Genomic DNA, 26,582 nt, shown 5'->3' with positions numbered 1-26,582 from the left:
TGTGCAACATCTTACTAGCAGACAATGGATTTTTAGGTAAATAAATTTTATTTACATGCATACAAAATGAATGCTTCATCTCCTTGTCACTTCACACAGTTTTCTTTTTCCAGTTTGTTACTCGATTTCTTTGTAACTGTACAGCTTATGAACTACTAGATTTATTCTACTTCTCTCTCTCTCTCTCTCCCTCCTCCCCCTCCCCTCCCCTTCTCTCTCTTCCCCTCCCCTCTCCTCCTCTCTGTTTTTTTTTCTTCCCAAAAAGCTCCCCTTGAGTAATATGGGTATTTATTTATTTTACAATGGCGAAAATTGACGATCAAGTCATTTTCTCTCTAGCTTCCCAATATAAGCTCTCAAGGTCCTCAGTCTGTTGTGCAGTTGGGTTTAAGGCTGGACAGAACAGAAGGTGTTGTTTGTTCATGATTTGGTTAGGGTTGTTGCACAAAACATATCTGTTGGATTGGTATATGCCGATTCTGTGTAGATGGTGAGCCAGGCAGTCATGTCCTGACATCAACTTAAATTTTGCTAAAGCTTCCTCGTGGGCTTTATATTTTACTTCTGTTGATAGTTCATCAATTTTTTTCCACGACTTCCCTCTGCCAACTGTAATATTTACTTGCGTGTTTTCCATTTGAAATGCTTTCTCGATTTCTTCAATATTTCTGCAGAGATTTGATTTGGAGTGGATTATTGTTTGGGTTTTAGTGCCTTTTTTGGCAATTTGATCTGCCATTTCATTGCCAAATAGTCCAACGTGTGAAGGTATTCACTAAAAAGCTATTGACTTGTTTTGATGTCCTAGGTGCTTTAGGAGTTTACAGCATTCCAAGATGGTTTTATTTTCTGGTGTTCAGTTGGAAGTTATTGCCTGGATTGCAGCTTTTGAGTCTGCTAAGATCACGGCTTTTGTGAACAATTTCAAACGGAATAGAAGGTTCTTAAGTGCCACTTCTATAGCTTTTACATCTCCCCACAATCTGCCTTTCAAATGACTGCAGTTAGGTGACAATCCTGTTTGCCATATGTGGCCTGGCGTTGTCATGGATGAGAACAATATTGTCTACTAGAATCCCCTGATGCTTTTTCTTGATGGCAGTAGTTTCACACTCGACTGGTCTAATTCTACAACAGTGACATCTGGAAACTAGTGGTGCAGTGAGACAAATCCTTGAACTGTGGTGTGACTGCGTGAAAAAATAGTCAAAGGTACTTAGAATATTGCCTGTATTTTGATTTCCCTGTATGATTATTATTATCGTGGCAGAAAAAAACAGGGTCAAAGACTTTTCGAGTCACTCTTGTAGCTCTTTCCATACATGTTGCAAAATACTAACATTGATGGTAGCAACTGTACAAAGCTCTGGTAAATATCTTGGTAAAGGAGAGACGTAAGTATGATCTTTAATGTAACCCCACAGGAAAAAGTCATATGGAGTGAGGTCTGGTGACTTGGCAGGCTGGGCAGTTTTGAGTCTCCTTCTGACCTACGTCCAATCGATCGATGAAATAAAGTGACATTGAGGTGATCTCGTCCCCATGAAAATATGGAGGAGCTCTGTAAAATGAAGTTCTCACTATCCTCCTGTAACAGAGACATTAGCCATTGCTGCAACATGTTTAGAAAAACAATAACAGTAACAGTTACCTCGACAAAGAGAGATGATCCATGAACTTGGCTTGATAACATTGCACAAAACACAGTAACCTTGGAAGAATCGTGGATATATTTGACTGTTGTACGGGGATTTTTCTATGCCGCAAATACGCACATTATCATTGTTGGCATGGCCAAAAAAATTAGAGGATGCATCGTCACTGAACATAAGCTTGACACTAAACTCATCTTCATCGAGATGTTAGAATTCCAAACAGAATTGAGTATGGAGATAGTGATAATGGAGCGTGAGAGCCCACACCAGATGCAACTGATATGGTTTACAGAGAAGCCATTCATGTAGGATACGCTGAATGGTTACATGAAACATTTGTAATCCTCAGCTTATGATGTGTTGATGTTTGAGGACTCCTGATAAACAATTCTCGTACATGGTACACACTCTCAGGTGATGGCCACAGCCTATATGTTCTTTTTGCGACACACAAACAGCCAGTTGCCTCGAATTTTATATACCACTCTCTTATTGTTTTGTCTGTTAGTGAATTTGCATGATACTTGGTTCTAAAACCACGTCGCACTGCTACAGTTGACTCAGTTTTAGCAAATTGCAGAACACAAAAGGCTTTCTGTTCACCTAAAAACTCCATGTTCATACACTATTGCCTCCTGACAGAGAAACAGATAGCAATACCACAGCATATATCACGAAAATAATTTGAACATTTCCTCTACCCGTTGCAATGCTATTATCTCTTATATGTGGGTTTGCTTCTGCACAGTTAAGCATCAAAACTTCAGAAAGATTTAAATAATACAGTGTACATGAAGTATGATGTTTCATTTTCTACAGCGAATGTTTAATTAGTAAATGAAATTCGTAATATATGAGTTTTTAAGTTTTTACAGTGAATGTGTTCAGGGACCTGTTTCACAATATTTACAATAATTGTAAATTGTAAACTTTTGTTTCAGAATCTTAGTTTGTAATGTTGAATTTTACAAAGGAAATCAAATCTTTACAAACGAAATTTTGAGCACTTTACAAGTGCTCTGTTTCACAATCAAGGAGTAATTTTACAAATGTGTAAACTTTATTTGTAAAGGTAGAATAAACAGATTAAAAATATATTTATTAAATTAATTTTTGAGCAATTCGATACCATTAAAAATTAAACTGAAGTAGTTGTGATGTTATTTAGTAGTTCTAGTGACTCAAACGAGGATATTGTTGTTGTTTTCTAATTCCAGGCATTTGACAATAAAGTCATTTGTCCTCTTGCACTCCAATATTTTTCAAAGATATGTTGTGGTCGGCCACTGATGCACAGATTTTGAACTGTTCCGAATCCATTTCTTGATTTGAGTTGCACAATGGGCAGTTAGGGGACTGATATATTCCAATTCTATGCAGATGCTTGGCCAAACAGTCATGGCCTGTTGCCAATCTAAATGCAGCTACAGACGATTTGCGTGATAAATCGGGAATTAACTATGGATTATGATGCAGAGAGTTCCATTTTTTCCCTTGAGATTGTGTTATCAAATTTTGTTTGTTGAAGTCTAACTATGTAGATTTAATAAATCTTTTCACAGAGTAATATGTAGATTTAGTAACAGGTCTGTAAGTAGCAGTGCTGCCCTTCTTTGCTAATGCATCCACATTCTCGTTTCCCAGGATTCCACAATGGGATGGTATCCATTGGAATACAATTCTTTTATTGAGTGTTATTAATTTGAAAGAGCATTTTAGTTATTTCTACTGTTTGAGATGAAGGTGTGTGTCTAGAGACTATTGATAGAATAACTGCTTTGAAGTCTGACAATATAACTGCATTTTTAAATGTAATGATGTGGCATAGAAAATTCCTGAGACTTTCACTTATTGCAATGATTTCTCCATCAAAAATTGTTCTTCCATGTTTGTGGGGTTGTGGACGGAACATTAATAGCCTAAATATTGGTGGACCAATACAACACGAAGCTGATTTTGTGGACAGACGTGGCAACCACTCTATCAATTGCACGTTTGTACGTGAACTAAATACGTTATTTACTTATTTGACTGAATTTGGTTCTTCCTATGGTCATATCAATAATAAACCAATCAATGCATTGGTATACTCGACAAATCACATTACACGAGATTCCATTGTCACCAATATAGCAAAATCTAGATACTTTTAAATTTTTTTTAACAATATTTTATATATTTTCTGTTGGTGAAATATGTTTCAGCAAGCATAATTAATCAGATTATGTAAGGTATTTGTGTGGAAGATACAATAAGCAAAGTAGTAATAAATGGAATTATATCAGAAGAATTCGTAAATCAAACAGGATTGAAACAAGGTGACGCTCTCTTGCCAGTCTTATTTAATATAGCATTAGAGAAGATAATACGACAGACTTCAGACTAGCTGGAATAAACCTGGGTGGACAACATAAAATATTTGCATATGCTGATGATTGATTATTAGTAGGAAGGAATGAGATTGAAATAAGACAGCTATTATTGAATTAATGGAAAAAGCACAAAACATTGGATTAAATATTAATGAGAGTAAAATAAAATTCACAAACGATTAGAGAAAACACGAAAATTTTACTTGAAGCAAGTAAAGCAATAGGTTTGGAAGTAAATCCCGAAAAACCAAAGTATATGAGTATATGTCTCGTGACCAGAATATTGTACGAAAAGGAAATATAAAAATTGGAGATTTATCCTTCGAAGAGGTGGAAAAATTCAAATATCTTGAAGCAACAGTAACAAATATGAATCACACTCAGGAGGAAATTAAAGGGAAAAAATGGGCAGATATCAACAAACTTTGGAAAACATATAGCTTAAAACCAAGACAAGAAGCTGTTGCTGCCTTCAGATTAAACACCGGTCATGACTGCCTTGCAGCACATCTCTCCAAAATTGGAATGCTTAATACTGAAGATTGCCCCTTCATGCAACTTACCAGGTTCGTCTATGGGAAGAGAACACCTACTCACATGCACTGCACTGAACAAGGAAGCACAACAAAATAAAAACTTCTCTCAACTTTATTGCAGGAAGCAAAATGGGTTAAATGATCCCAAATTGTAGCCATTAGAGAACAACAAACATTTTTGAGACAATCAGTTCAAATATCTTGCTGTTTTGATAGACAATTCTAATGACAGAAAACATGAAATACTTAACAGACTACACAATGCAAACAAAACTTTTTATGCTGTTCACAAATTATTACCTTCCCGTTTTTTAACCAGAAATTTAAAAATAATTTTGTACAAAACACTAATCCAGCCTGTACTATTATATGGATCGGAAACATGGAGCTTAACTAAAAAGGAAAAACACAAATTATGTTGTTGTTGTTGTTTTCTAATGCCAGCCGTTTGACAATAAAGTCATTTGACCTCTTGCACTCCAATATTTTTCAAAGATATTATCATGGCCAGCCACTGAAGCATAGATTTTGAGGTGTTCCGAATCCATTTCTTGGTTTGAGTTGCACAATGGGCAGTTAGGGGACTGATATATTCCAATTCTATGCAGGTGTTTGGCCAAACAATCATGGCCTGTTGCCAATCTAAATTATTGGTTTTTGAAAAAGTGTTGAGGAAAATTTTTGGTTCAATTTTTGACCCACTTGAAAACAAGTGGAAAATTCGACATAATGATGATATTCACAAACTTTATAATTAACTGTCAATTTTAGATGTACTGCGGACCAGAAGATTAAATTGGGTAGGACATGTTATACGTATGGATGACTGCAGCAGCGTAAAACAAATATATATGAACATGTTTAACAACAGAAGGCCACTGGGAAGACTTCGAAGTAGATGGAAAGATGAAATTCAGAACAAATGCATGGAAATGGTAATTACCAACTGGAAGGAACTAGTAAAAGACAGAACAGAATGGAAGCGTTTTGTGAAATTGACATGGAATCGACATGCTCCATAATGTCATTTGATTGATTGATTGATTGGATTGATCGATTGATTGATTGATTATTTGTAAATTTCTTCAGCTGATTTTATAAAGTTCGTTAAACTTTACAAATTAATAAGATTGCGTTTTGAAACTGTTTACAGGCATTTGTAATCCTTTATTTGTTGTTTGTAAATTATTAATTTGTAATTTAACATTGTGAAACAGGCCCCAGAAGTAGACTGTTGGGTATTCCACTGTGTCTTGGAACTTAACATTTCCAACATTTCAGAACTACTGTACATACAGGTTCCATTATCAGGGTAAATGGGTACAACCAGTACTCTCTGAGTACCGGTACTCCAAATAGCTGAACTAAATTAATTTTCAAATACTGAGCTGCTGACTTGTAGTCAGATATAACATGCCCAACAAAATAGGTGACTTCTGGTTATACATACCCATTTTTCCCATGATGACGCAATGTTTACGTAGTTTAAAGTCATTGGAAGTGTTAAGTTCTAGAGCATGGTAGAATACTCAAAAATCTGCTTCTGAAGTTTGAAATGGTTTAATGATTAAAATTATTCTTTCATTTCACATTTGATCTTTTTTTCAGGCCCAAGATCGGAAAGTTGGACTTCAAGAAGAAGAAGCTGACGTTAGTTGTAGTGGAAGATGACGATCAGGGCAGGGAGCAGGAACATACATTTGTTTTCAGGTTAGGAAACAGTTTACAGATGTGTTTAATACCTTCGTTTCTAGCAAAATTCGTAAGTTAGTGTTATTCAAAACATGGTAATCATCATTAATTATTGTACATGTCTTCTAAAGATATTTGTGTTCTTAATGCAGTACTATTATACTGTGTTTAATTTGTGTTAATCTCTTCTAAGTAATTTATTATACTGATACCCTGCAGTTTATTTTAACTTCAATTTTATATCATTATGAAAGTGCCCACTTCAATTTTTAACAAATTTCTTAATGAAGAAAAATTAGGTCTAGAGTTCACCGCTTTTATGTTAGAATAATACAATGGAGCATGATTTTATCTCCAAAAAGGTAATGACATTTAAAATCGTCTACTAGATGTCAATTTTATAATGTGATTTAATTCTCGATTGTTCCTTGAAAATCGTGAGTTCCTATTTGTGGCTACTAATCCCTAGTCTTAGTGAGTGTGGTCCATTTGAGTTATAGACGTGTATTTCAGGCATGGTGCCACCAGGTTACTATTTTTCGAGGTCAGGCGGCGCCAGGGCACTTTTATGATTTTCATATACAACTAATATAATTGCTGGACATTTATTATTAACACTATTATGTGCTACAGGACCATCTCTAATTATATATTATTAAGACTATTAATCGACACTCAAATTGCAATACTATCGTCAAATCTTGCATTTATAAAAAGTCGTATTATATTCATATTTAAACAATTTCATAGTGAGGTCTACACTACAGACCTAACAACCTCAATATCTAGATTCGAACCAATGTGTTTTCTTCTGACATGCCATAAGTATTCCTGCGGAAATGGTGGTGAAGACGATGACAACTACTACTGCAATCACAGAGCTAGGGCACTTTTTGTTTAGAAATACACCACTGCATAGATGCCTGCTAGGATTCATTACTTCTTCCTGGAAGTATAATAGTACAAATAATACAATTTCTGTTGATCTCGTAAGATGTATTTTCATAGCATTAGCAACTGTTAATAGTATTTTATAAATTTGTTTTATAGAGTGTTTGAGTGAAAATTTGTTTTGAACTAAAGTTTCGTAGTAGTGGTGAAGCTGATTCTTGAAAGCTGAGTGTGTCTGTAGATTCAAGTTTTTATATTTAATATTTATACTAATAAACGTATTTATATTTTTATTTGATTCGAACTTACAATGAATGAAAGTAGTATGTAGTGTCTTAATGACCAAGATTTTTTCGGATAGGTGTATAGATGATTTGCACCAAAACCCCAAAAGAGAAACATTTATAGTCTTGCCACTGCCACATATTCTGTATATTTCAGTTGCAAAGTTGTAGGTTAAGAAAAGAACTGTGAATCCCAATTTTTTTTGTAATCTGTATAACTAGTCTGAAGATGTTACTGCAAGGGAAACTTGCCTTACCTTATGCTGTGCTGCCTTGCTAACTTAACGAGAACCATAAAATATTCTGTTTATGACGCTGTTATTTTTTCTCCTTTTCCAGTTTCTCTCTTCCCACATATTTTATTCTTTATACCTTTCATATGTTTTCCTGCTCATTCCCCCCCACCCCCACCCCCAAACCACTTTCTCCTTCTCTGTCTTCCCTGTCTTCTGTTTCTCTCCATTTTTCTGCTTTGTCTTTTTTTAATTCCATCGATGACTGTTTTGGACTGTGCAAATCATAACATTTTCTTATATAATATGTTGCATTTTCCTTTTTTCATGGATTAATGTATTATATATCCTCATGTTGTTTATTATAAATTCAGAAATAATTGATTGAAGTAATTTTGTTAATGTAACTTGTATTAAAAGTTGTTTTAAAGTTAGTTCTAATAATTGACTTATCCTGTAGTTCTATTATCTTGACTTTGTTTCTACTGTCATTTGTCAGACTACATAATGAGAAGGCATGCAAGCATCTCTGGAAATGCGCAGTTGAACATCATGCTTTCTTCCGCCTTCGAGCCCCAGTGAAAGGTCCATCAGCAAGACAGAACTTTTTTCGAATGGGATCTCGTTTCCGCTACAGGTAATTGTTCTTTTGATTGTCATCCTTCATATCTTTCTCCATTCCAGTTTAGTTTATCTCGACTCTTCTATGTTAAGAGGACTGGGTACCTCCTAACTTGACGATGTTAAATTTACAAAGTTTTTGGAGAGAGAGAGAGAGAGAGATTTTTTTAAAGAAAAATAAATTGTCTGGCCTTAATAATTAAGGATGACCATGAGGATCTGGAAATTAATAGCAAATATAATGAATTAAAGATGAATATTGTTATAAAAATAAATTGTAGTAATTAGACACTGTTGATATCAATATTAAAATAAAATCTTGAAAGATAACCTGAAAATTAAACTTATAGGGATGTTATGCTTGGTGGACAATACAAGGCTCATGAATGGTCCTCTTTTCATGATCAACCTGATGAGCTTGGCTGGGATCTCTCTCCATGTGTATAGTTGGATCTATGATAAAAGCCTTTTGTTGTTTTCTGTTTAATGCTATTATATCCGCTCTTTTGTGAGAGTCATCTTCAGAAAAGTAGTGTACCTCTTCAAGAACTTTCCAACTGAAAAGTTGTTTTATGCAATTTGATAACTGATGTACTACTGATCTTTTTTCGTTGACTGTTGTTGAATGGGATGTTTTGTTGGATGTGACAGCTTCTATTGCAGCTTCAAAATCAATCAGTACAACAGCTTTTCTAAATTTTTTGGGTCCGGTGATCAGTTGTGTAACAGCAGAATTGCAAGTAGTTCTCCTTCAAAGACAGTTTTATTTCTTCCAACTGGTAGTTGACCTGATTGGCTAGTTGGTATAGTGCTGGCCTTCTATGCCCGAGGTTGCGGGTTCGATCCTGGGCCAGGTCGATGGCATTTAAGTGTGCTTAAATGCGACAGGCTCATGTCAGTAGATTTACTGGCATGTAAAAGAACTAAAGAACTCCTGCAGGACAAAATTCCAGCACATCCGGCGACACTGATATAACCTCTGTAGTTGCGAGTGTTGTTAAATAAAACATAACATCCAACTGGTATGTAATGGTTGAACAATTCACTGTAAACTCCAGTTCCAGTCTCCTCATTTTCATCCATTAGGGACCCATCCATATATAATATGGAGCCATTTTTCGGAGCTATACTTTACTTTCTGTAGTTTCCAAGGCAAGTTAAGTTGTTTTACATTTTTCTGAGAAATCTTCTTTCTTATTGACATTTTCACACAAGTTGAGTTCTGTATTATATTGAGTGTAATGTAAAAGATTTATTTTTTTTGGGGGGGGGGGGTATGTATAGGATTTTCAATCCATTTTGTGTGTGTGTGCGTGCGTGCGTGCGCGCGCGCATAATGGACATATTTTAGCTTGCACTGATAAGTTACAAGTTACTGTGATTACTTGATTATTTAAGGTCCGATAAAAATTTATGGTACTGTTGTACTTAAGTGCCATCATTCTTTTAGGTTTTAGGATTACTGATCATGATATTGATCTTTCCTATTCTCACTTTAATGAGATACGTTCTAAAGATGGGATTTAAAAAAAATTAGAACACAGATGAAACCAAAAATATTACACAAAACGAAAGATAATTTAAAATCGATGTAGTAATAATTATGCCCCAAACCAGCGCACTTTTCATAGAGAGATTTGATCTAATTGGACTTATTTATTGCAGTGGCAAGACTGAATTCCAGACAACACAGCAGAATAGAGCTCGCCGCACTGTCCAGTTTGAACGTCGCCCTAGTCAGCGTTATGCTCGTCGACAGTCTCATGTATTACGGGAGAGACAAAGGTGAGTTCTACTACCATATGAGTGAAGGAAGTGTAGTATAATCGGCATTTAACAGATTGCTGGCTTCTTCCTTTAAATAAGGGTCTTCACTAAATAAAAGATTCACTGTTACAAGTAAAGATCATCTTAAAATTAGGCTTGTGATATGAAATGAAATAATATCATTTGAATTTGTTCATGCTTCATTAATTAATGAAGCAAATTAAAATACATAACAATTAAACAGCCACTGTTAGAGAAGTTGTCTTGTTGTTATTGTCCAATGGCATGGGGATTATTTGATCTATATCATTTTCCCCCTAGCTTCCCAATATAGATCAGCAATGTTGTCACTTTTTGAGTCCAGTGCACTTCTCCAGATGGTCCTTATTTTTGCACTGCTTCTGTGTCCCTGCAGATGATGCATCTATCAAATGAAGTGCAGTTTATACTGTACAGGTGTTCAGTCAGGCAGTCATGACCAGCTTCCATTCTAAAGAGCACCACTGCATGCTTTGTATGTCCTCTCTACAGTTTATATTAGCATAAGGCTTATCCTTCAAAGTGCTGCATTGAATAGCTCTGTGTTCTTTGACGAAGTGCTGTTTTATGCTGTTGATCTGCTTGTAGAGTTCTATTGTAAATTAGGGTTTCAACTTTATTGTAGTACCTTTATTCGCTAGTTGAGCTGCCTGCTCATTCCCTGGATTTCTGATTTCCTGGGTTCTGTGACATGTTTTGTTTTTATAGTATGCAATGCTGTCAGTTGCTGATTTCGAATCTGTTAGAATTACAGTTTTTTTCTTGAGGTATTGTCTGTATAAAACATTACATACTGCTGTTCTAATTGCCTCTATTTCTCAATAGAAGTGGCTGGTATTATCTTCTAATGTTATGTAGGCCTATTGTGCAATCTCTACAATACACACCAGCTCCTGCTCACTCCTGTTATTTGGTAAGGACCCATCAGTGAATATTTTCAGCCATTTGTTCTTTGAATATCTTTCATATATTGTTGCTATTGCAATAGACTTCATTTCAAGAGGTATGTTTACTTTTTACTGATTAGTTCAGCAAATCAACACTACTCTCAGTATCAACATATTGTAGAGTAGGAATGACAATAGGCACGTGTATGAGCAAGTTGCACATAGGAATCAGTAGTAGTCTGTCACTTGCTCGTACGCGCTCCACTGATACCAAGCACATCTGACAAGGGAAAGACTATTAAGCAAGGGTGTACGTGAAAGGAGAGAAGCATAAATCTTCAAACTGTTTTAACCCCGACTGGGGGGTGATATTCCTTTTTAGAAATGCAAAATGGGGAAATGCCCAAGTACAATGTGCAAGAAGCACATTATGTGCAGAAAACCTGATTTAAAATAACACTACCGTATTTCATCGCATAATCGCATTTTTAATGCGTTTTTTTTTTTTTTTTTAGTGAATCCAGTGTGGCTTAATGGATAAAGTGTCAGCACATAAAGCTGGAAACCTGGGTTCGAGTCCTGGTGCCGGAGAGAATTTTTCTCCGTTCTACAATTCTTCACCACTTCTAGTTTTCAGGCTGACTTTGATGTATTTACATATCAAATAATGCAGTTTTGGTTTACAGTTTAGTTCCTGTTGATTTGTTGTTGTTGTTGTTGTTGTTTTCTAATGCCAGGCATTTGACAATAAAGTCATTTGACCTCTTGCACTCCAGTATTTTTCAAAGATATTGGCATGGTTAGCCACTGATGCACAGATTTTGAGATGTTCTAAATCCATTTCTTGATTTGAGTTGCACAATGGACAGTTAGGAGACTGATATATTCCAATTCTATGCAGATGCTTGGCCAAACAGTCATGGCCTGTTGCCAATCTAAATGCAGCTACAGACGATTTGCGTGGTAAATTGGGAATTAACTGTGAATTATAATGCAGAGTTCCTGTTGATTTACAACCTTTTGTATTAATCTCTATGAGGGTTGTGACAGTCCACAGACTGACTTTTCTCGTTCTTTGACGACATTTAATTGCAGAAAATAAAGTTAATTTACAAAATCAGCTGTATATGTATGTTCATCTAATTTTCCTTTTAATTTTAATATAAATATTGAGTGTTTAGAGTTATTATTTTCAGAGAAACGTTGCTGTGACAGTAAAATGTACCTTTTCAGGAGAATGACCCAATTATTGCTGTCATCATTATTGAATTTATATCCTTCTGTGCTTTTAGGAATACTACAGCCACTGCTGTAAGTGTAGACACTGGCAGCAGTAGCAGTGATGTACCAGTTCCCGTTGCTGCAACTACTGATGCCAGTGAGACTTCCAGCAGCTCTTCCAGACAGACTGTACGTCCAGCAGAAGATGGCTTATCAAAACCCACCACACCCAACTCCGTGCCCAGTTCTGCCAACTCAACCTGCAGCCCTGCAGCATCCATTGTAAGCAGTGGCATGGGCACTCTTAAGCGGAACAAGCCCACATCAGGTTTGTAAACATTCTAGACTAGCAGTCTTTCTTGCAGTGTCTAAGTATGCATTTTGAAATGTGGGCTCACATGCTTCTTTTTAGCTGTGATGCAGTCTGATAATAAGTTTCTCATTTTCTTATTCACTTGAAGTGTCTGCTATAAGTCAAAGAAGATAATATACAGTAAAACTTCATTTATATGTTTCTCACTTATACAATAGAAATTCGATTAACTGTCAGTCACGGGACTGGAGCCTTGACAGATAATCAAAAAGACAGGTAAGCAAGAAAGGGGAAATTTTTCACAAAAGAAAAAAAAAAAAAAACTTTTTTTTCTTTTTCAAAGTTTATGTGTGTTTTAAAAATCTACTACAATATAATCTACAGAACAGTACGTACTACAATGAATACATGTATGTAAAACACACTGCATTCACAAAAAAATCACCTTTTCCAAATTCTAAATAAAAAAAAGAGTGTGTTTTAAAATGTAGTACAATTCAATCTACAGGGTAGATACCTACAAAAAGCACATGTACAGTATGTAAAGTAATTGTTGTTGTTGTTTGAAAAAGTCAGTTTTTTTTAACACACCGTGTGCTTTTGGGGGACCTTGGGGACCGGCCGGCCTGATGGTTAAGCGAGAAAGATGGTGAATCAGGAGATGGATAATCGAGGTTCTATTGGCGTTTTTCATACTTATTTGTTTTTTCTGAAGTCACGGCAAAATTCTTATATTTTTTATGTTCATTTATTTCATTTATAAGTTTTTCACACTTATAGGATCGTATTTTAAACCCCAAGAGGTACAAAACTTCATTTATACATTCTAATTAAATTTTGCTCTAAATTAGGTTTGTCGTGAAAATGTAAGAATCCGAAAATACCGTATTCACACCATTGAATATAATACGCACATCAATTTTTTTTTTTTAGTCCACACCTGTGGAGTAATGGTTAGCACATCTGGCTGCGAAACCAGGTGGCCCAGGTTCGATTCCCAGTCGGGGAAATTACCTGGTTGAGGTTTTTTTCGGGGTTTTCCCTCAACCCAATATGAGCAAATGCTGGCTAACTTCCGGTGCTGGACCCCGGACTCATTTCACCAGCATTATCACCTTCATCTCATTCAGACGCTAAATAACCTAAGATGTTGATAAAGCATCGTAAAATAACCTACTGAAATAAAACACCAATTTTTTAATCCTAAAATCCAGAAAAAGAAACTGGCGAATGTAACATGCACCTGTGCTAAAAACTACTCAAGATTAAAATTATATTATCAAGACAGGTTATAAAGGCACTCCCTTATCTCTAGCTATACATCACATTCATATTCATTTGCAGTGTCACAACTGGAACTTCGAGTCAACGGGTCTGGATTTGTGTCAGAACACTGATTGACAATGACTAATGTCATGCTACTCTTTTCATCAGTAATTATTGGTAAATTCTTTTGGTTTAATTAAAGACGCGTGAGAGTTGTATGCATAAAATCTCACAATAAAAGAAAAAATGTTGTTGTTGTTTTCTAATGCCAGGCGTTTGACAATAAAGTCATTTGACCTCTTGCACTCCAATATTTTTCAAAGATATTATCATGACCAGCCACTGAAGCACAGATTTTGAGGTGTTCCGAATCCATTTCTTGGTTTGAGTTGCACAATGGACTGTTAGGGGACTGATATATTCCAATTCTATGCAGGTGTTTGGCCAAACAATCATGGCCTGTTGCCAATCTAAATGCAGCTACAGACGATTTTCGTGGTAAATCGGGAATTAACTGTGGATTTTGATGCAGAGAGTTCCATTTTTTCCCTTGGGATTGTGTTATCAAATTTTGTTTGTTGAAGTCTAAGTATGTAGATTTAATAAATCTTTTTACAGAGGAATACGTAGATTTAGTAACAGGTCTGTAAGTAGCAGTGCTGCCCTTCTTTGCTAAAGCATCCTCATTCTCGTTTCCCAGGATTCCACAATGGGATGGTATCCATTGGAATACAATTCTTTTATTGAGTGATATTAATTGAGAGAGCATTTTAGTTATTTCTGCTGTTTGAGATGAAGGTGTGTGTTTAGAGACTATTGATAGAATAGCTGCTTTGGAGTCTGACAATATAACTGCATTCCTAAATTTACTGATGTGGCATAGAAGATTCCTGAGACTTTCACTTATTGCAATGATTTCTCCATCAAAACTTGTTGTTCCATACCCAAGTGATCTATAAAGTGAGAAGAGACAGCACGTAACACCTGCACCGGCACCTTGTTCTCTGGAGATCAAGGATCCGTCAGTGTATAAATGAAGCCAGTTTCGTGGAGGGTATCTAATATTAATTGTCTCTAAAGACAATTGTTTTAGTATTTCAGTGTTTACTTCTGATTTCAGTATTTCTTCTGTTAAATTTAGATTATATTCCATATTAATAGAGTTAAAGGGTTTGGTTTAATTTGAGGTTTTCTTTTAAATTCGGGATATTGATTTTCTGTTTTAATTCTTGAACAATGGATATGAAACTTTTTTGAGTTTTCAATCTACAGAGAGGACTGTATGAATGCCAATTGTTTCCTGGTAATCTAATAAGTTTTTCATATTGAATCAGTGCTTTTTCTTCTATTGTCATTTTGATGCTGTTAATATTAGTGAGGAATCTCATAGAATCTATTGGAGTTGTTTTGATTCCACCAGTAATGAGTCTGAGAGCTTGGTTTTGAACATATTCTATTTCGTTTATGAAAGGTGAAGTAATTAAAATTTCTCCGCAGTATGTCAGCACTGGCTGTATAAACATTTTGTATGTAATGTTCAAAGTATTCCTAGAGCATCCCCATTTCTTTCCTGCTAGTCTTTTTAGAAGGGAGAATCTTTTACGAGCTTTTTCAGAAATGTATTTCGAATGGTTGCTCCATGTTAACTTACTATCGAAAATAACTCCAAGATATTTGGATTCTTAAGTCCTAGGAAGGTGTTGGCCATTGTATTGGATATTGAATTCTCTTTCTTTTTTACCAAGTGAAAATATTTGGTAGTTACTTTTGCTTAAATTGAGTGTCATCAAATTTGATGTATTCCATTCATGTAGTTGATTTAGAGCTTTAAGAGCAGAATTTTGAATTTTGTCTCTATGTCTGTAAGATCCAGAAGTCCACAAAAGAAAAAATGTTATTTAGGTCATTCTAGCAGTTAAAAATATTATTGTTATTAGTGATTGTTGTCAAAAATGGACAAATTACGAATGAAAAGTGCGCAAAAGACGAAAAAACACGAACTCGCAATGGCCATTTCTGTTGTGTTTCACACCATATCTTGTAACCTAAATAGACCGCCAATTTAAATTTGTTCAAGTCTGAGTGTTTGAGCGCGAATACAATATGCACTCCAGTTTTCAAGACATTTTGTCAAAAATAAAAAAAGTGCATATTGTAATCATGTAAATACGGTAAAATATGTGTTCATTATTAAGATGTGGCTGGCTTTGAAATTCCAGGAAATTCGAAGCTGTCCATTCTTGTCTCTGCATGTGCTAGCTTCAATAAATCGGTTATGCACCAGTGGAAGAATCAGTTCAAAGAGCGTAGAGAAGTATGTGCAGAGGGTAGAAATGGAACATTTTAAACAGTGAGAATCCAGTTCCAAAGCTGTGAGCACACTGAATACACCTATCCTAACACCCCTCCAAAGTGAAAGTATTTTGACAATAGACTCAACTTCATATGACGGGAAGGTTGTTGATTGGTTTTTGAATTCCTATGAGTGGAAGAAAGAGGAAGTGTGTTTGTAACTGACTTTTTTTTTTAATAATCATATTTATTAATTGTATTATTAATGCTATTTCAGCTGTGGTTAATGCCATTTCAGTTATACGTTTTTCCCACTTATACTTTTTTTTTCTTCAGACCCCATAAAAACGTATAAATGAAGTTTTACTGTATACTGAGGTACAGTAGAAGCCCCATTTAACACTGTTGTTGGGGGACAAATATCAGTCCTGCATTATAACTTGACCGTGATATATCGGAAAATAACTGTAAGATCATGCGTATGTGTAAAAAAGGCCTGTAATCTAACACACTGTTACTGTAATTAGACATAAATTTAAGTACAGTAATTAAACATACAAAATATAAAAAAAAAAAAAAAAAAAAGCACACACTATTTACGCATTTTACATGCGACATCACTCCTCATTTATTAAACTCAAAATTACATGTCTACACGTCAGACTAAAAGACTGTAGCCGTAACTTCAACAGATTTCCAAGATTTCTGAAAAGAGAAAGCATATCTCAGCAAATTGTATTGAGAACTTTTTGAGGCAGGATTTATTTTCCGTTAGTTCTATGCAATCCTTGGAATGCAGTTTTACAGCCCCCAAACTAAAGTCATTGTCCATTAGGACCGTAGTGTACCTGACTACAGTGGTAAATTGTACCACAGAAACGTGCTATGCAGGAACCTTTATGCTGACTACAATATTTCACTGCATTTGAAATATAAAAATTGAAATAAATTCTTTTAATTTCAGGGGACACACTTCGTCCTGTGTTAAATATGAATTCACAGTATATCGGACAGCATTAAATGGGACTTCTACTGTATTTTATATTTTCATATAGAACATGTGAAAATTTTGGATAGTATTATATTCGAGGTTGTACTAGATTCAGCCCAGTATGGTATGTTGTTTATAGATCTCTGCTAAACTGCGTAAGATATTCAGAGACGGTGATGTAATGGTAGAAAGATATAGGAGAGCATAATGACAGAGGAAACTCAAGTTCTTAAACAAGTTCAGTCCCAGACATGGTCAGCAAGTGATTGAATTTTGATCCTGTTGATGAGAAACTGTCAACTTCATAATCTTAGTGTTTGAAGGATGATGGACGACGCTGCCAGTGGAACCCAACACTTTTTTTGCTAATATTAAATATTCTCTTAATATTGTTGGCCTGGTGTTTGCAGTGGTGGCTGCTGCAGAAGAGAATCTAGACACGCTGCTAAAGAGTTTGGTGAAGGAGCCATCCAATAGTCCCAATACAGATGAGTCTCTCAATGATGCTTCATCAACTTGCGGAGTTTCGAGTAAGACAGATGGTAAGTCATGGTCGAAAGGTGAGATGTAAATTTACTTTGTACATAGACCTACCTGTGATTCTCTGCAGTCCTAGAATGTTTATAGAATCTTCTTTGTGTAATATTATGGTAATTAGATAAATATCATTTTAAATAATAGCTTACTTGTAAATCTTTTCTCTTTGTTTGATACTTTATGTCCATATTGTAGTAGTAGAGGAAGAATTGTAACTTGTTACAGTGGTTAAACTGATAAGCATCCGTGACTTGACCTGTAAGAACATGAATAAAACAATTGAATCACAAACAAGACAATCATGGAAATTGTAAAAAGGAGACATTTTTCTGGAGTCGGGTTTTCCTTCTTAGTTTTCATGCTTTCTGTTAATTTCTGCTAATTCTGCTGTATATTTTTTCAAAGGTCGAGTCCTTTGTAGTGCTTCAGGTGCTTTTCACTCATGCTGTCAGTTATGGTAGGTGTATAATATGTATTTATCTAGTACGCATGTACTCTTTGTGCCGCAAGGCTTTTCAGTGATACTTCCTCTAAAACCATTCTTCTCGTAGCTCCTATAAAAATGGTTGAACATGTTTGTATAAAATGGTTTTTCCAAATTCGTAGAAATTCAAATTGTTTTAGGTCTAAACTGGTTATAAATATCCTAAGTAAAATTGGGAATACAGTGAACCAACGTAAAGCAAATCATAAAGATCTATTTATAGAAAACTAGTGGTATTTTTATACATACTGTTTCATAGATATATTGCAGTAGATTTAATCAGATATTGCTGTGATGCATAGTGTGTTTGTCACCTGCATAATCTAGGAATAGAGAGTAGAACATATGCTTTAAAGCAGAGCTCGGGAGTGGGTTCGAATCCCATATAGCATTATTATTACATGGTTGGAGTTTTTTCAACTTTAAAACAAATGTCGGGTAATCCTGTGGAAAATTCTTGAACTCATCTTGCAAAAATATTATCTCACTATCACCAATTTAGTTGATGCTAGATATCTACACAGTTGAAACAGCATTGTAATACTCTGTGTGTCTCTCTCCTTCCTTCATGTACTATCTTCATCTTACACAAAGTTCGATGGCTCATATTATGCACAGGGTATCCAGGTTTTGTTTCATTAGAGTGACTAAATGTGAGCGCCATCTTTGGTGCAACAAACATTACTTTATAATCCAATTCCTGCCATACTCTGGATAACATGTCAGATGTCACTGTGACTGCGGGGTCTTCGATTCTCATTCGGACTTCCTGCAGATCTCGTCACATGGGGTTTAAGTCAAGGAATTGCAAAGGCCATTTCATGAAAGTATCGTCTATGTTCACCTCTCCTATCCAACATTCTGGAAGCACATGATTGAGATAGTCACGAAATTCACAGTTGTTATAGTGTGGAGGTGCTCGATCTTGCTCATACAGGTAATCATTAGAATCTTCATTCAGTTGCGACAGTAACCATGATTGGAGCATGTTGAGATAGAATATGCTAGTGACTATGGCCTCCATGGAAAAAAAAAGGGCCATACAGTTTCCTATGTGACCTGACAGAAAAGACATTCAACTTTGGTGAATGAAGTTGATGTTTAGTGATAGTGTGTGAAACCTCAGTATCCCAAATTGAGCAAATGTGACGGTTCACCTTTCCACTTTCTGTCGAATTCCAGGGTGAAAAAGAATTTTGTGCACCATAAACGCCATTTTTGTATTGTTGCAGTCAACTAGGAAAACTATAGTGAAAACAAAACTGGAAGGACTATTCTTAAACATATCACCTGATTCATCGTAGTTTATCCATCAGGGGACACTGTAAAACGGTGAATAAAATATATAAAAATAGATAATAAAATTACTGTAATTCGAGAAAAATTCGTTATTTAAATATGTAAATCGTGAAAAAAGTTATTTAAATATGTAAATCATGGAAAAGTTATTTAAACATGTAAATTCTGAAGAAGAAGAAGAAGAAAAAATTTTAATTTAAACATGGAAATCACTTTAAAAATAGGTAATAAAACACACATTCGCCTACAGGTTTCCCTGCTATTAATAAGACTGGTTACAGATTAGATAGAGGAAAGTGTCACGTGAATATCTATTTGCACACTAAGACAGGCTGCTTGGCTGTCGAATGATCAAAACACATTATTCCTTAGTCTTCGTTGCGTACTTTTGCTGAAAATGTAAATATCTTTTACATATTTCTTCTTATTATGTTTAGTGTGTAACGAACCTAAGCATTGTGCTTGCGTGACACACAGATTTTCATTCTCAAAAATAAAATAACGGAATTTCGTGACTGATGAATGTAAGATTCAGCAATATTCGAAAAATAAATAATTGTGTTTAACACAAAAAATTGTCAAATTCTCAAAAACCGAGAAAAACAAGCAAAATCCGCGAGAAATCGCGATTATAACGTGTCTGTAGAACATGTCTCGTTCATACCTATTTTAACTCTCTTAGGCCCAGTTGTACGATTGCGGAATAAATCTTGGAACAACTATTCATGGAATAGTCTAACTGTAGAATAAATGGAATATATTGTTGTACAGTGTTATTTTATTCAAAGATTATCTATTTGATAGTTAGCAGAATTCAACAAAGTTTTGGAGATATTTTAGATGGTGTTTTGTTTATAAAGTGCATTTACAATACCAGTATTTTTTAAATATTTCTGAACATATTATTATTTTGTCTATGGAGTTTATTATAAAGAAATGAATAAATCAAAAGGAATTAAAAATCAAAACTATAAGATAGAAGATACACTTAAGCTAGTTGAGGTAGTGAAAGACTACAAGAATATGGTAAAAAAACAAAATAAAACTGATGTCATAATGGATGTAATGTCTATCAAAAGGCAAGAGCATGGGAGTCTATAGTTAGGTTATGTAATATTTTAACAACTACAATACAGGAATGCAAAACATAATACTGATATTATAATATTGTCTTATGAATTTGCTTAAAATGTAATTTTAATTATTTAAAAAATTACACATATGTTTCAAATCGTCATTGATTAATTTCAGCACACTTAAAACAGTGTCCTTTTTTTAGTCTGTATCTTGCCAGAAATTTTTATCGTCATACACATTTCATAGATCAGGTCTATTATGCCTTATTTTCTTTTGTTTCTGCATTCTCAAAAATACACTATACGAGGTGTGGCTATAAAGTATCCGGACTGATATTTTTGCGAGCATTGGTTATATCTGGCAACATTGCAGATTGCAGAGTGTTGACCTGTGATCCCTTGTAAATTGTATCACGTGCGACTGTTAGTTCGGCCGTAGCAATGGAAAGAAAAAGAGCGTATATCTGCCCCACGTCGAAATCATGTTAAGTGCTGTAACTGAACAACGAGTGAACATCAAATTTCTTACAAAACTAGGGAAATCTGCTATGGAAACATACAATTTGTTGAAGGAAGTGTATGGGGAACACTGTCTATCCCATACTCAAGTTTTCGAAAGGATCAAAAGATTTAAAGATGGAAGGGAAGATGTCCAAGATGATCCACGCTCCAGCTGCCCTTGCACATCGAAGACTGCGTCTAACATTGAAAAAGTCGCTGCACTTGTCCGAAAAGATCATCACTTGAGCATTCGAGAAATTGGTGAACTGTCAAATCTTGATAAAGAAACTGTCAGGCAAATTTTACACAAAAATCTTCACATGAAGAAAGTCTGTGCAAAAGTTATCCCAAAACTTCTCACTCAAGAACAAAAGGATTCCAGAATGAACATTTGTGCTGACATCCTTAACAACATTGAAAATGACCCCAGACTCTTGGAACGTGTCATTACTTGTTGCGAAACTTGGGTGTTTCAGTACGATCCAGAAACGAAACCCCAATCATGCATTGGAAGAGTCCCGCTTCTCCAAGACAAATGAAGGCATGATGAGCAAGTCCAAGTTCAAAGCGATGATGACCGTGTTTTTCGATATCAGTGGGGTCATCCACAATGACTGGTTAGCTGAAGGACAGACCATTAACCAGGTGTACTACAAAGAGGTTCTGAAAACCCTATGTGAGTGAGTAAGAAGAAAAAGACCTGAATTGTGGGGAAACAACTCCTGGATTCTCCATCAAGACAATGCGCCCACCCACAATGCACTGTCTGTCAAGAGGTTTTTTGGGAAAGAACAAAGTACTTGTAGTAGATCATCTACTGTACTCACCAGACCTAGCCCCTTGTGACTTCTTTCTCTTCCCCAAGGTCAAGTCTGTGTTAAAAGGGACCCAGTTCGAGTCCGTAAATGCAGTGTAGGCAAAAGCTACGCAGCTCTTGCATAGCATATCACAAAAGGACTTATAGCACTGCTTTCAAGAGTGGAAGATCTGCATGGAGCGGTGCAGGGATTGAGGAGGGGAGTACATTGAAGAAGACAAGATTTCTGTTAAGTAAATTTTTCGATAAATAATTTTTATAGCATCAGTCCAAATACTTTATAGCCACACCTCGTATAATAATTTACAATCAGTATCAAAGATTCATGCCTAATGTTGCTGCCGTTTTATAATGTATTCCAGGGATGAGATGATATTAGCTCCCAATCATGGTAGAAGAGCTCGACCTTGATCACGAGCACATAGCGCATTCACTGTAACATAGACAACAGGGATGTACATGCACATGCAGCGAATAAAGGCAGCAATTATTACAATAACTTGTGTTACTAAATTTCTGGCTATGTAATAGGGCTAATTACTCAGTTATTTAATATACATGTACATATATAAACAAATCGCAAAGGGAAGGGTTTTTTAGGAACAAAAAGAGAAATAGGAAAAGTTAATTGTTAGTAAACCATTTTCTTGTTAAAAACAATTATTTATTATGTAAATACTTCACTTCATTGGTTAGGAGAAACTAACAGGGTCTACCTGCTCGATGTGTGTAATCTCTAAGTACTTTTGAGTATTTGTTGAAAAAATAATAATGGCAATATTGATTGAAATAGTGTATATTGATTGTGTGATTGTGAAAATGTTCTTACTCTTCAGTCGTGATTATGTAATGAGTTTTCTTAGAGTGATTTGTGAGATGCACGTAACACGAAAAAAACAAATTGATTAAATTAAGATATTGAGAGCCATCGTAATTTTTGGGGTCAATCATTTAAGGGGATATGTATGACTTTTAAAACTTCCACAATTTCGGCCAAAATTTGTGAAATTTAAACTATATAAACAGATCTATAATAATATCATCTGTAAAAAATTTCGTGCAATTAGGTCTAATAGTTTTGAAATTATATTTTTAAGTATATTTTATATTGACGTTACTAAAAAAGCTCCTTGCATCAAAGTTTTCAAAATGTTTAGTTCACATTTGATAAAAATCCTGAAAATAGTTATTGGAATAAAAGTGAATTAGCATTTTGAGTTTAGTAATAGTATAAGTTAAAGTGCAATCAAAGATAAAATATTGTTTCTAAATTAAAGAAACACGTAGTCTAATAAAAGTAAAAATCCAGAAACAAGCAACAAATAAAACATCAATAATACATTTAAAATAAAGAAATAAAAGGAATCTAGATACTATCTGCTGACCCAAATGTAAATTAATTTAACTTCGATGTCAATTCCGAAATGAATTTATTTCTCTCTTCTCCTGAATAATGCCTATATTTTTTTTCATGTTGCATCTCATAATGCCGTTTTATGTTGCTTTTTTTTTGCAAATGATATTTTTTTTTACACAACAAACACTGGACTTCATCACCATGTTCGAAGCATAAATATTGTATCTTCCACTCTTCCTTGAAAGCTTTAAGTGCTTCCGTTCCATCATGATGCGCTGTGTTCTAAGATCTGTACATCCTTTAGCAATGTTTACAGGTAAAAGAGCTCCGCGCGCACACAACGGGCATAAAATAGCTCTCGCCCGCAAATATTAGTCACCATCTCAAGACTGATGTATTCTCTAGATAATAATTCAGCTATGACTGAAAGCATCAAATAGCCTCTGAGTAATGCACTATTCCGAGTTTGTACAACACATTTCACATGTAACCATAGAAGTAATCTTAACAGGACTTTATTCTGTGTTCGTGCGACTGGGCCTTACTCAATTAGCAGAAATTCATGAAAAAAATCATTCACGAAAATCTGTATCCCTAGTTATAAATTACTGAAAGATGACTTAATTTAGAGAGACGGTTATAATGACTAAAAGCTTAAGCAATAGTGTCCAACTTGAATTATTATGCAACTCAGTACAGTTTTGTACAGTACTTATAGTGCCACCATTCTCATAAATAATCCACTTAATATGAAACACAGTTATGTACTTCGGTGAAATTTATCTTTTAATTTCTACATATATTTTCTTTAATTAATTCGAAAAGAAGCATTTCCATGTGCAATCGGAAAAGCAAAAGTTCTTAACACAGTCATATGGAGAGTGGCACGTCAGTACATTTTATAACAATTTGTCCTAATAATAACCAAATGAACTTGAATCATATGAACATAATAATTAATCGGTATAAGCATTTGTGGAATCATAAAATACTTGTTAAAAAAAAAAGCTCACTCTGTGAAATGGAAGCATGGATAAAGAAAAATATTAACAGAATACAAAATAATAATTTTGACTGAAATTTATTTTGTTCCTATGGAAATGTATTATTTCAGTACATATTTTAATATAACTTGAATAGGCAGTTAATAATAAGAAAATAATTATGTCATTGATACTATCTTTCTAGAAGACATTGCGAACATCGGTGAAGGTTTCTCTTTTTTGGAATTTAATGTGAGTTGTGATGTGTTGGTTGTTGTCTCACAGACATGGAGGCTGCAGTGGGGCCCACTTCCCTCTTGGTGACAGCAGTCCCCAACAATCAGAACAGTAAATATTCAGGTGCCTCTGCTGGGGCCCGACCACTCCCTCCCGACCAACTCAAGTGCAATATTTTGAAAGGTACTTGTCTTTGCATGTTGACATGCCTCTGCTTTGCTGGTTGTGGGTTGTCTGTACAGTGAAATTCTCAGGTGTCTGGAAATATGAATCTTTATTTTGGGTATCTATTTCTGCCTAAACTATACAAAGAAATGTCATAGAGTAGTAACTAGTTAAAGATATGAAATATTCATGAAGTATTTTTATTCTTATGTCAGGAATTTATTATGTAATTTTATAATACCAGTCAGATATTGATACCATATTGCCGGTTATTTAAAGATATGACATGTTGATAGTATTTTCTCTGTATTTTGTTTCTCTCCTTTGGAATACACTGATTATAAGGACAGTGCCTAAGATACCATCTTAATTAGCCGAACTAATATATTAAATAAGCTACATAAGAGATGAGATTGGTAATTAACGAAGATAACACAAAGTACATGATTGCAGGTACCTTAAGGACTATTTTGCCACAGAGCTTTGAAAGAGTAAACAAATGGGTTCAGTAACCATTCCTAATGATAATATCATTTCTGAAATTAGTGCAATGTTGATTGCAACCATTAAAAATTATTTTGGACTACTAAATCTTTTGGATCAGAAATCCTTTAAGAATTAAAATTATGTAGAACTTTAATTCTTCCATTATTGTTACATGGATCGGAAACATGTGCTGTGTTAAAAAGTGACAAAATCATCCTAAAATATTTGAAAGAAAAATCCTATGTAAGATGGTCCACTTATGGCCAGTTTCTGGAATGTCAAATATCTATTCGATAAGTATTTCTAAATTGTCAGATAGCAGTTATCGACTACATAAACCTTCTCATAACTTACCTGAAGCTAAATGACCAGATATCTCCCTATGTATTCGATAAACATTCAATAGGGTGGTTGAACAGCTCATACCCAAGCTAGAAAATATTGATGTTACACAAATTGATGATGTCCAAGGGATGCAGCCAGGAGGACTATAATTATTATTAGTAATACATACTTTAGTTAAGGAGTAAAACCACATTTTTCATATTTATTTGGACTCTGACAGTAATTACATACCTTAAAGTTAATTATAATTTCAGTAAGCTTGAAGAATAATATCAGATAACAATAATTGTTTTATTCTTCCATAATAGTTTAAGGGGACATCTTAAAATAAGCTAAGTTTGACTTTAGATATACGGAAAAATCAATATCCACCCAAAAACTCTGTCGAATTAGCATGTTTTGAATTTCCCTCCAGTTCTGTCTAGATCATCATAACATCTCTTCTTGTGTCAGAGGCTTTGGTCACATATCTGCTCATAGGGAAGGAAATTCAAAGGAATGTTTCTTCTTGCTACATTTTATCCCTTTTTAACTAAATTTAGCAAATATTCAACCCCCCTCCCCCAATTTTAAGACATATCTTTTATGAATCTTAGCAATAACGGTCTGATTGTTACCTGGTAGATCTGCTTGTATAAAAAGATTAAAAAATCTAGCTGAAACCATTTGCAAGTTATAATTTTTTTTGTTACGTATAAATGACGTTTTTCAAGTGTGCCTTAAATTATAAACAATAACATCCCTGGTTTTTTTACTAAAAAGTAGCATTTGTACTGTACTTCCAGGTCCAACAATAAAATGTATGCTAGCACACAGTTTAAGGCCTGTAGCTCATTATCTTGTTTTGAATGGGTGTCCTTAAACTTTTTGCTGACACTGTATGAGCTGTGTACAGCCTGAAAAATATCAATCAGAAGTAACATACTTACTAAAATAAATGTTTCTGTTACTGGTGATTCCTGCGTTGTTACAGTTGTAAATTGGAAAAAATGAAGATTTATTTTGTTATATTTCCAAAAAATATTTTGTATGTAATTAAATGTGTATGTCCACATTAAATATATTGCAGAGCAAAACACAACACTTCTCAGCTACATTTCTGCCTTGAGACAATTTAAGATCGAAGTTCACTGTACAGTACCTTTTTTGCTTAGGTGCATAGACGCAGAAAAAGGGAAGATTAAATATATTTTGATTCTCTGTGCATGAAGGAGTTGTGGCGTAGGGAGTAGTGC

At 34.8% G+C, this 26,582-nt stretch overlaps 1 protein-coding gene across 4 annotated transcripts in view; it reads left to right on the top strand.

Moving 5' to 3' along the window:
* Nucleotides 1–26,582, top strand: part of yrt (erythrocyte membrane protein band 4.1-like yurt) — a 192,606-nt gene that overhangs the window by 117,905 nt on the left and 48,119 nt on the right. For 3 of the 4 annotated variants that reach the window (XM_069824486.1, XM_069824461.1, XM_069824469.1), the window contains 6 exons: nt 6,172–6,273; nt 8,163–8,300; nt 9,950–10,069; nt 12,270–12,526; nt 17,471–17,602; nt 24,400–24,534. In XM_069824486.1, coding sequence (XP_069680587.1) covers nt 6,172–6,273; nt 8,163–8,300; nt 9,950–10,069; nt 12,270–12,526; nt 17,471–17,602; nt 24,400–24,534 — 884 coding nt within the window. The remainder of the gene's footprint in view (nt 1–6,171; nt 6,274–8,162; nt 8,301–9,949; nt 10,070–12,269; nt 12,527–17,470; nt 17,603–24,399; nt 24,535–26,582) is intronic. The other variant, XM_069824478.1, reaches the window with a different exon arrangement.

Source organism: Periplaneta americana, chromosome 1, assembly GCF_040183065.1.
Source record: "Periplaneta americana isolate PAMFEO1 chromosome 1, P.americana_PAMFEO1_priV1, whole genome shotgun sequence".
NCBI lineage: Eukaryota > Metazoa > Arthropoda > Insecta > Blattodea > Blattidae > Periplaneta > Periplaneta americana.
Note: the sequence above shows the minus strand (reverse complement) of the source record. Positions and strands in the feature narration are given on the sequence as shown.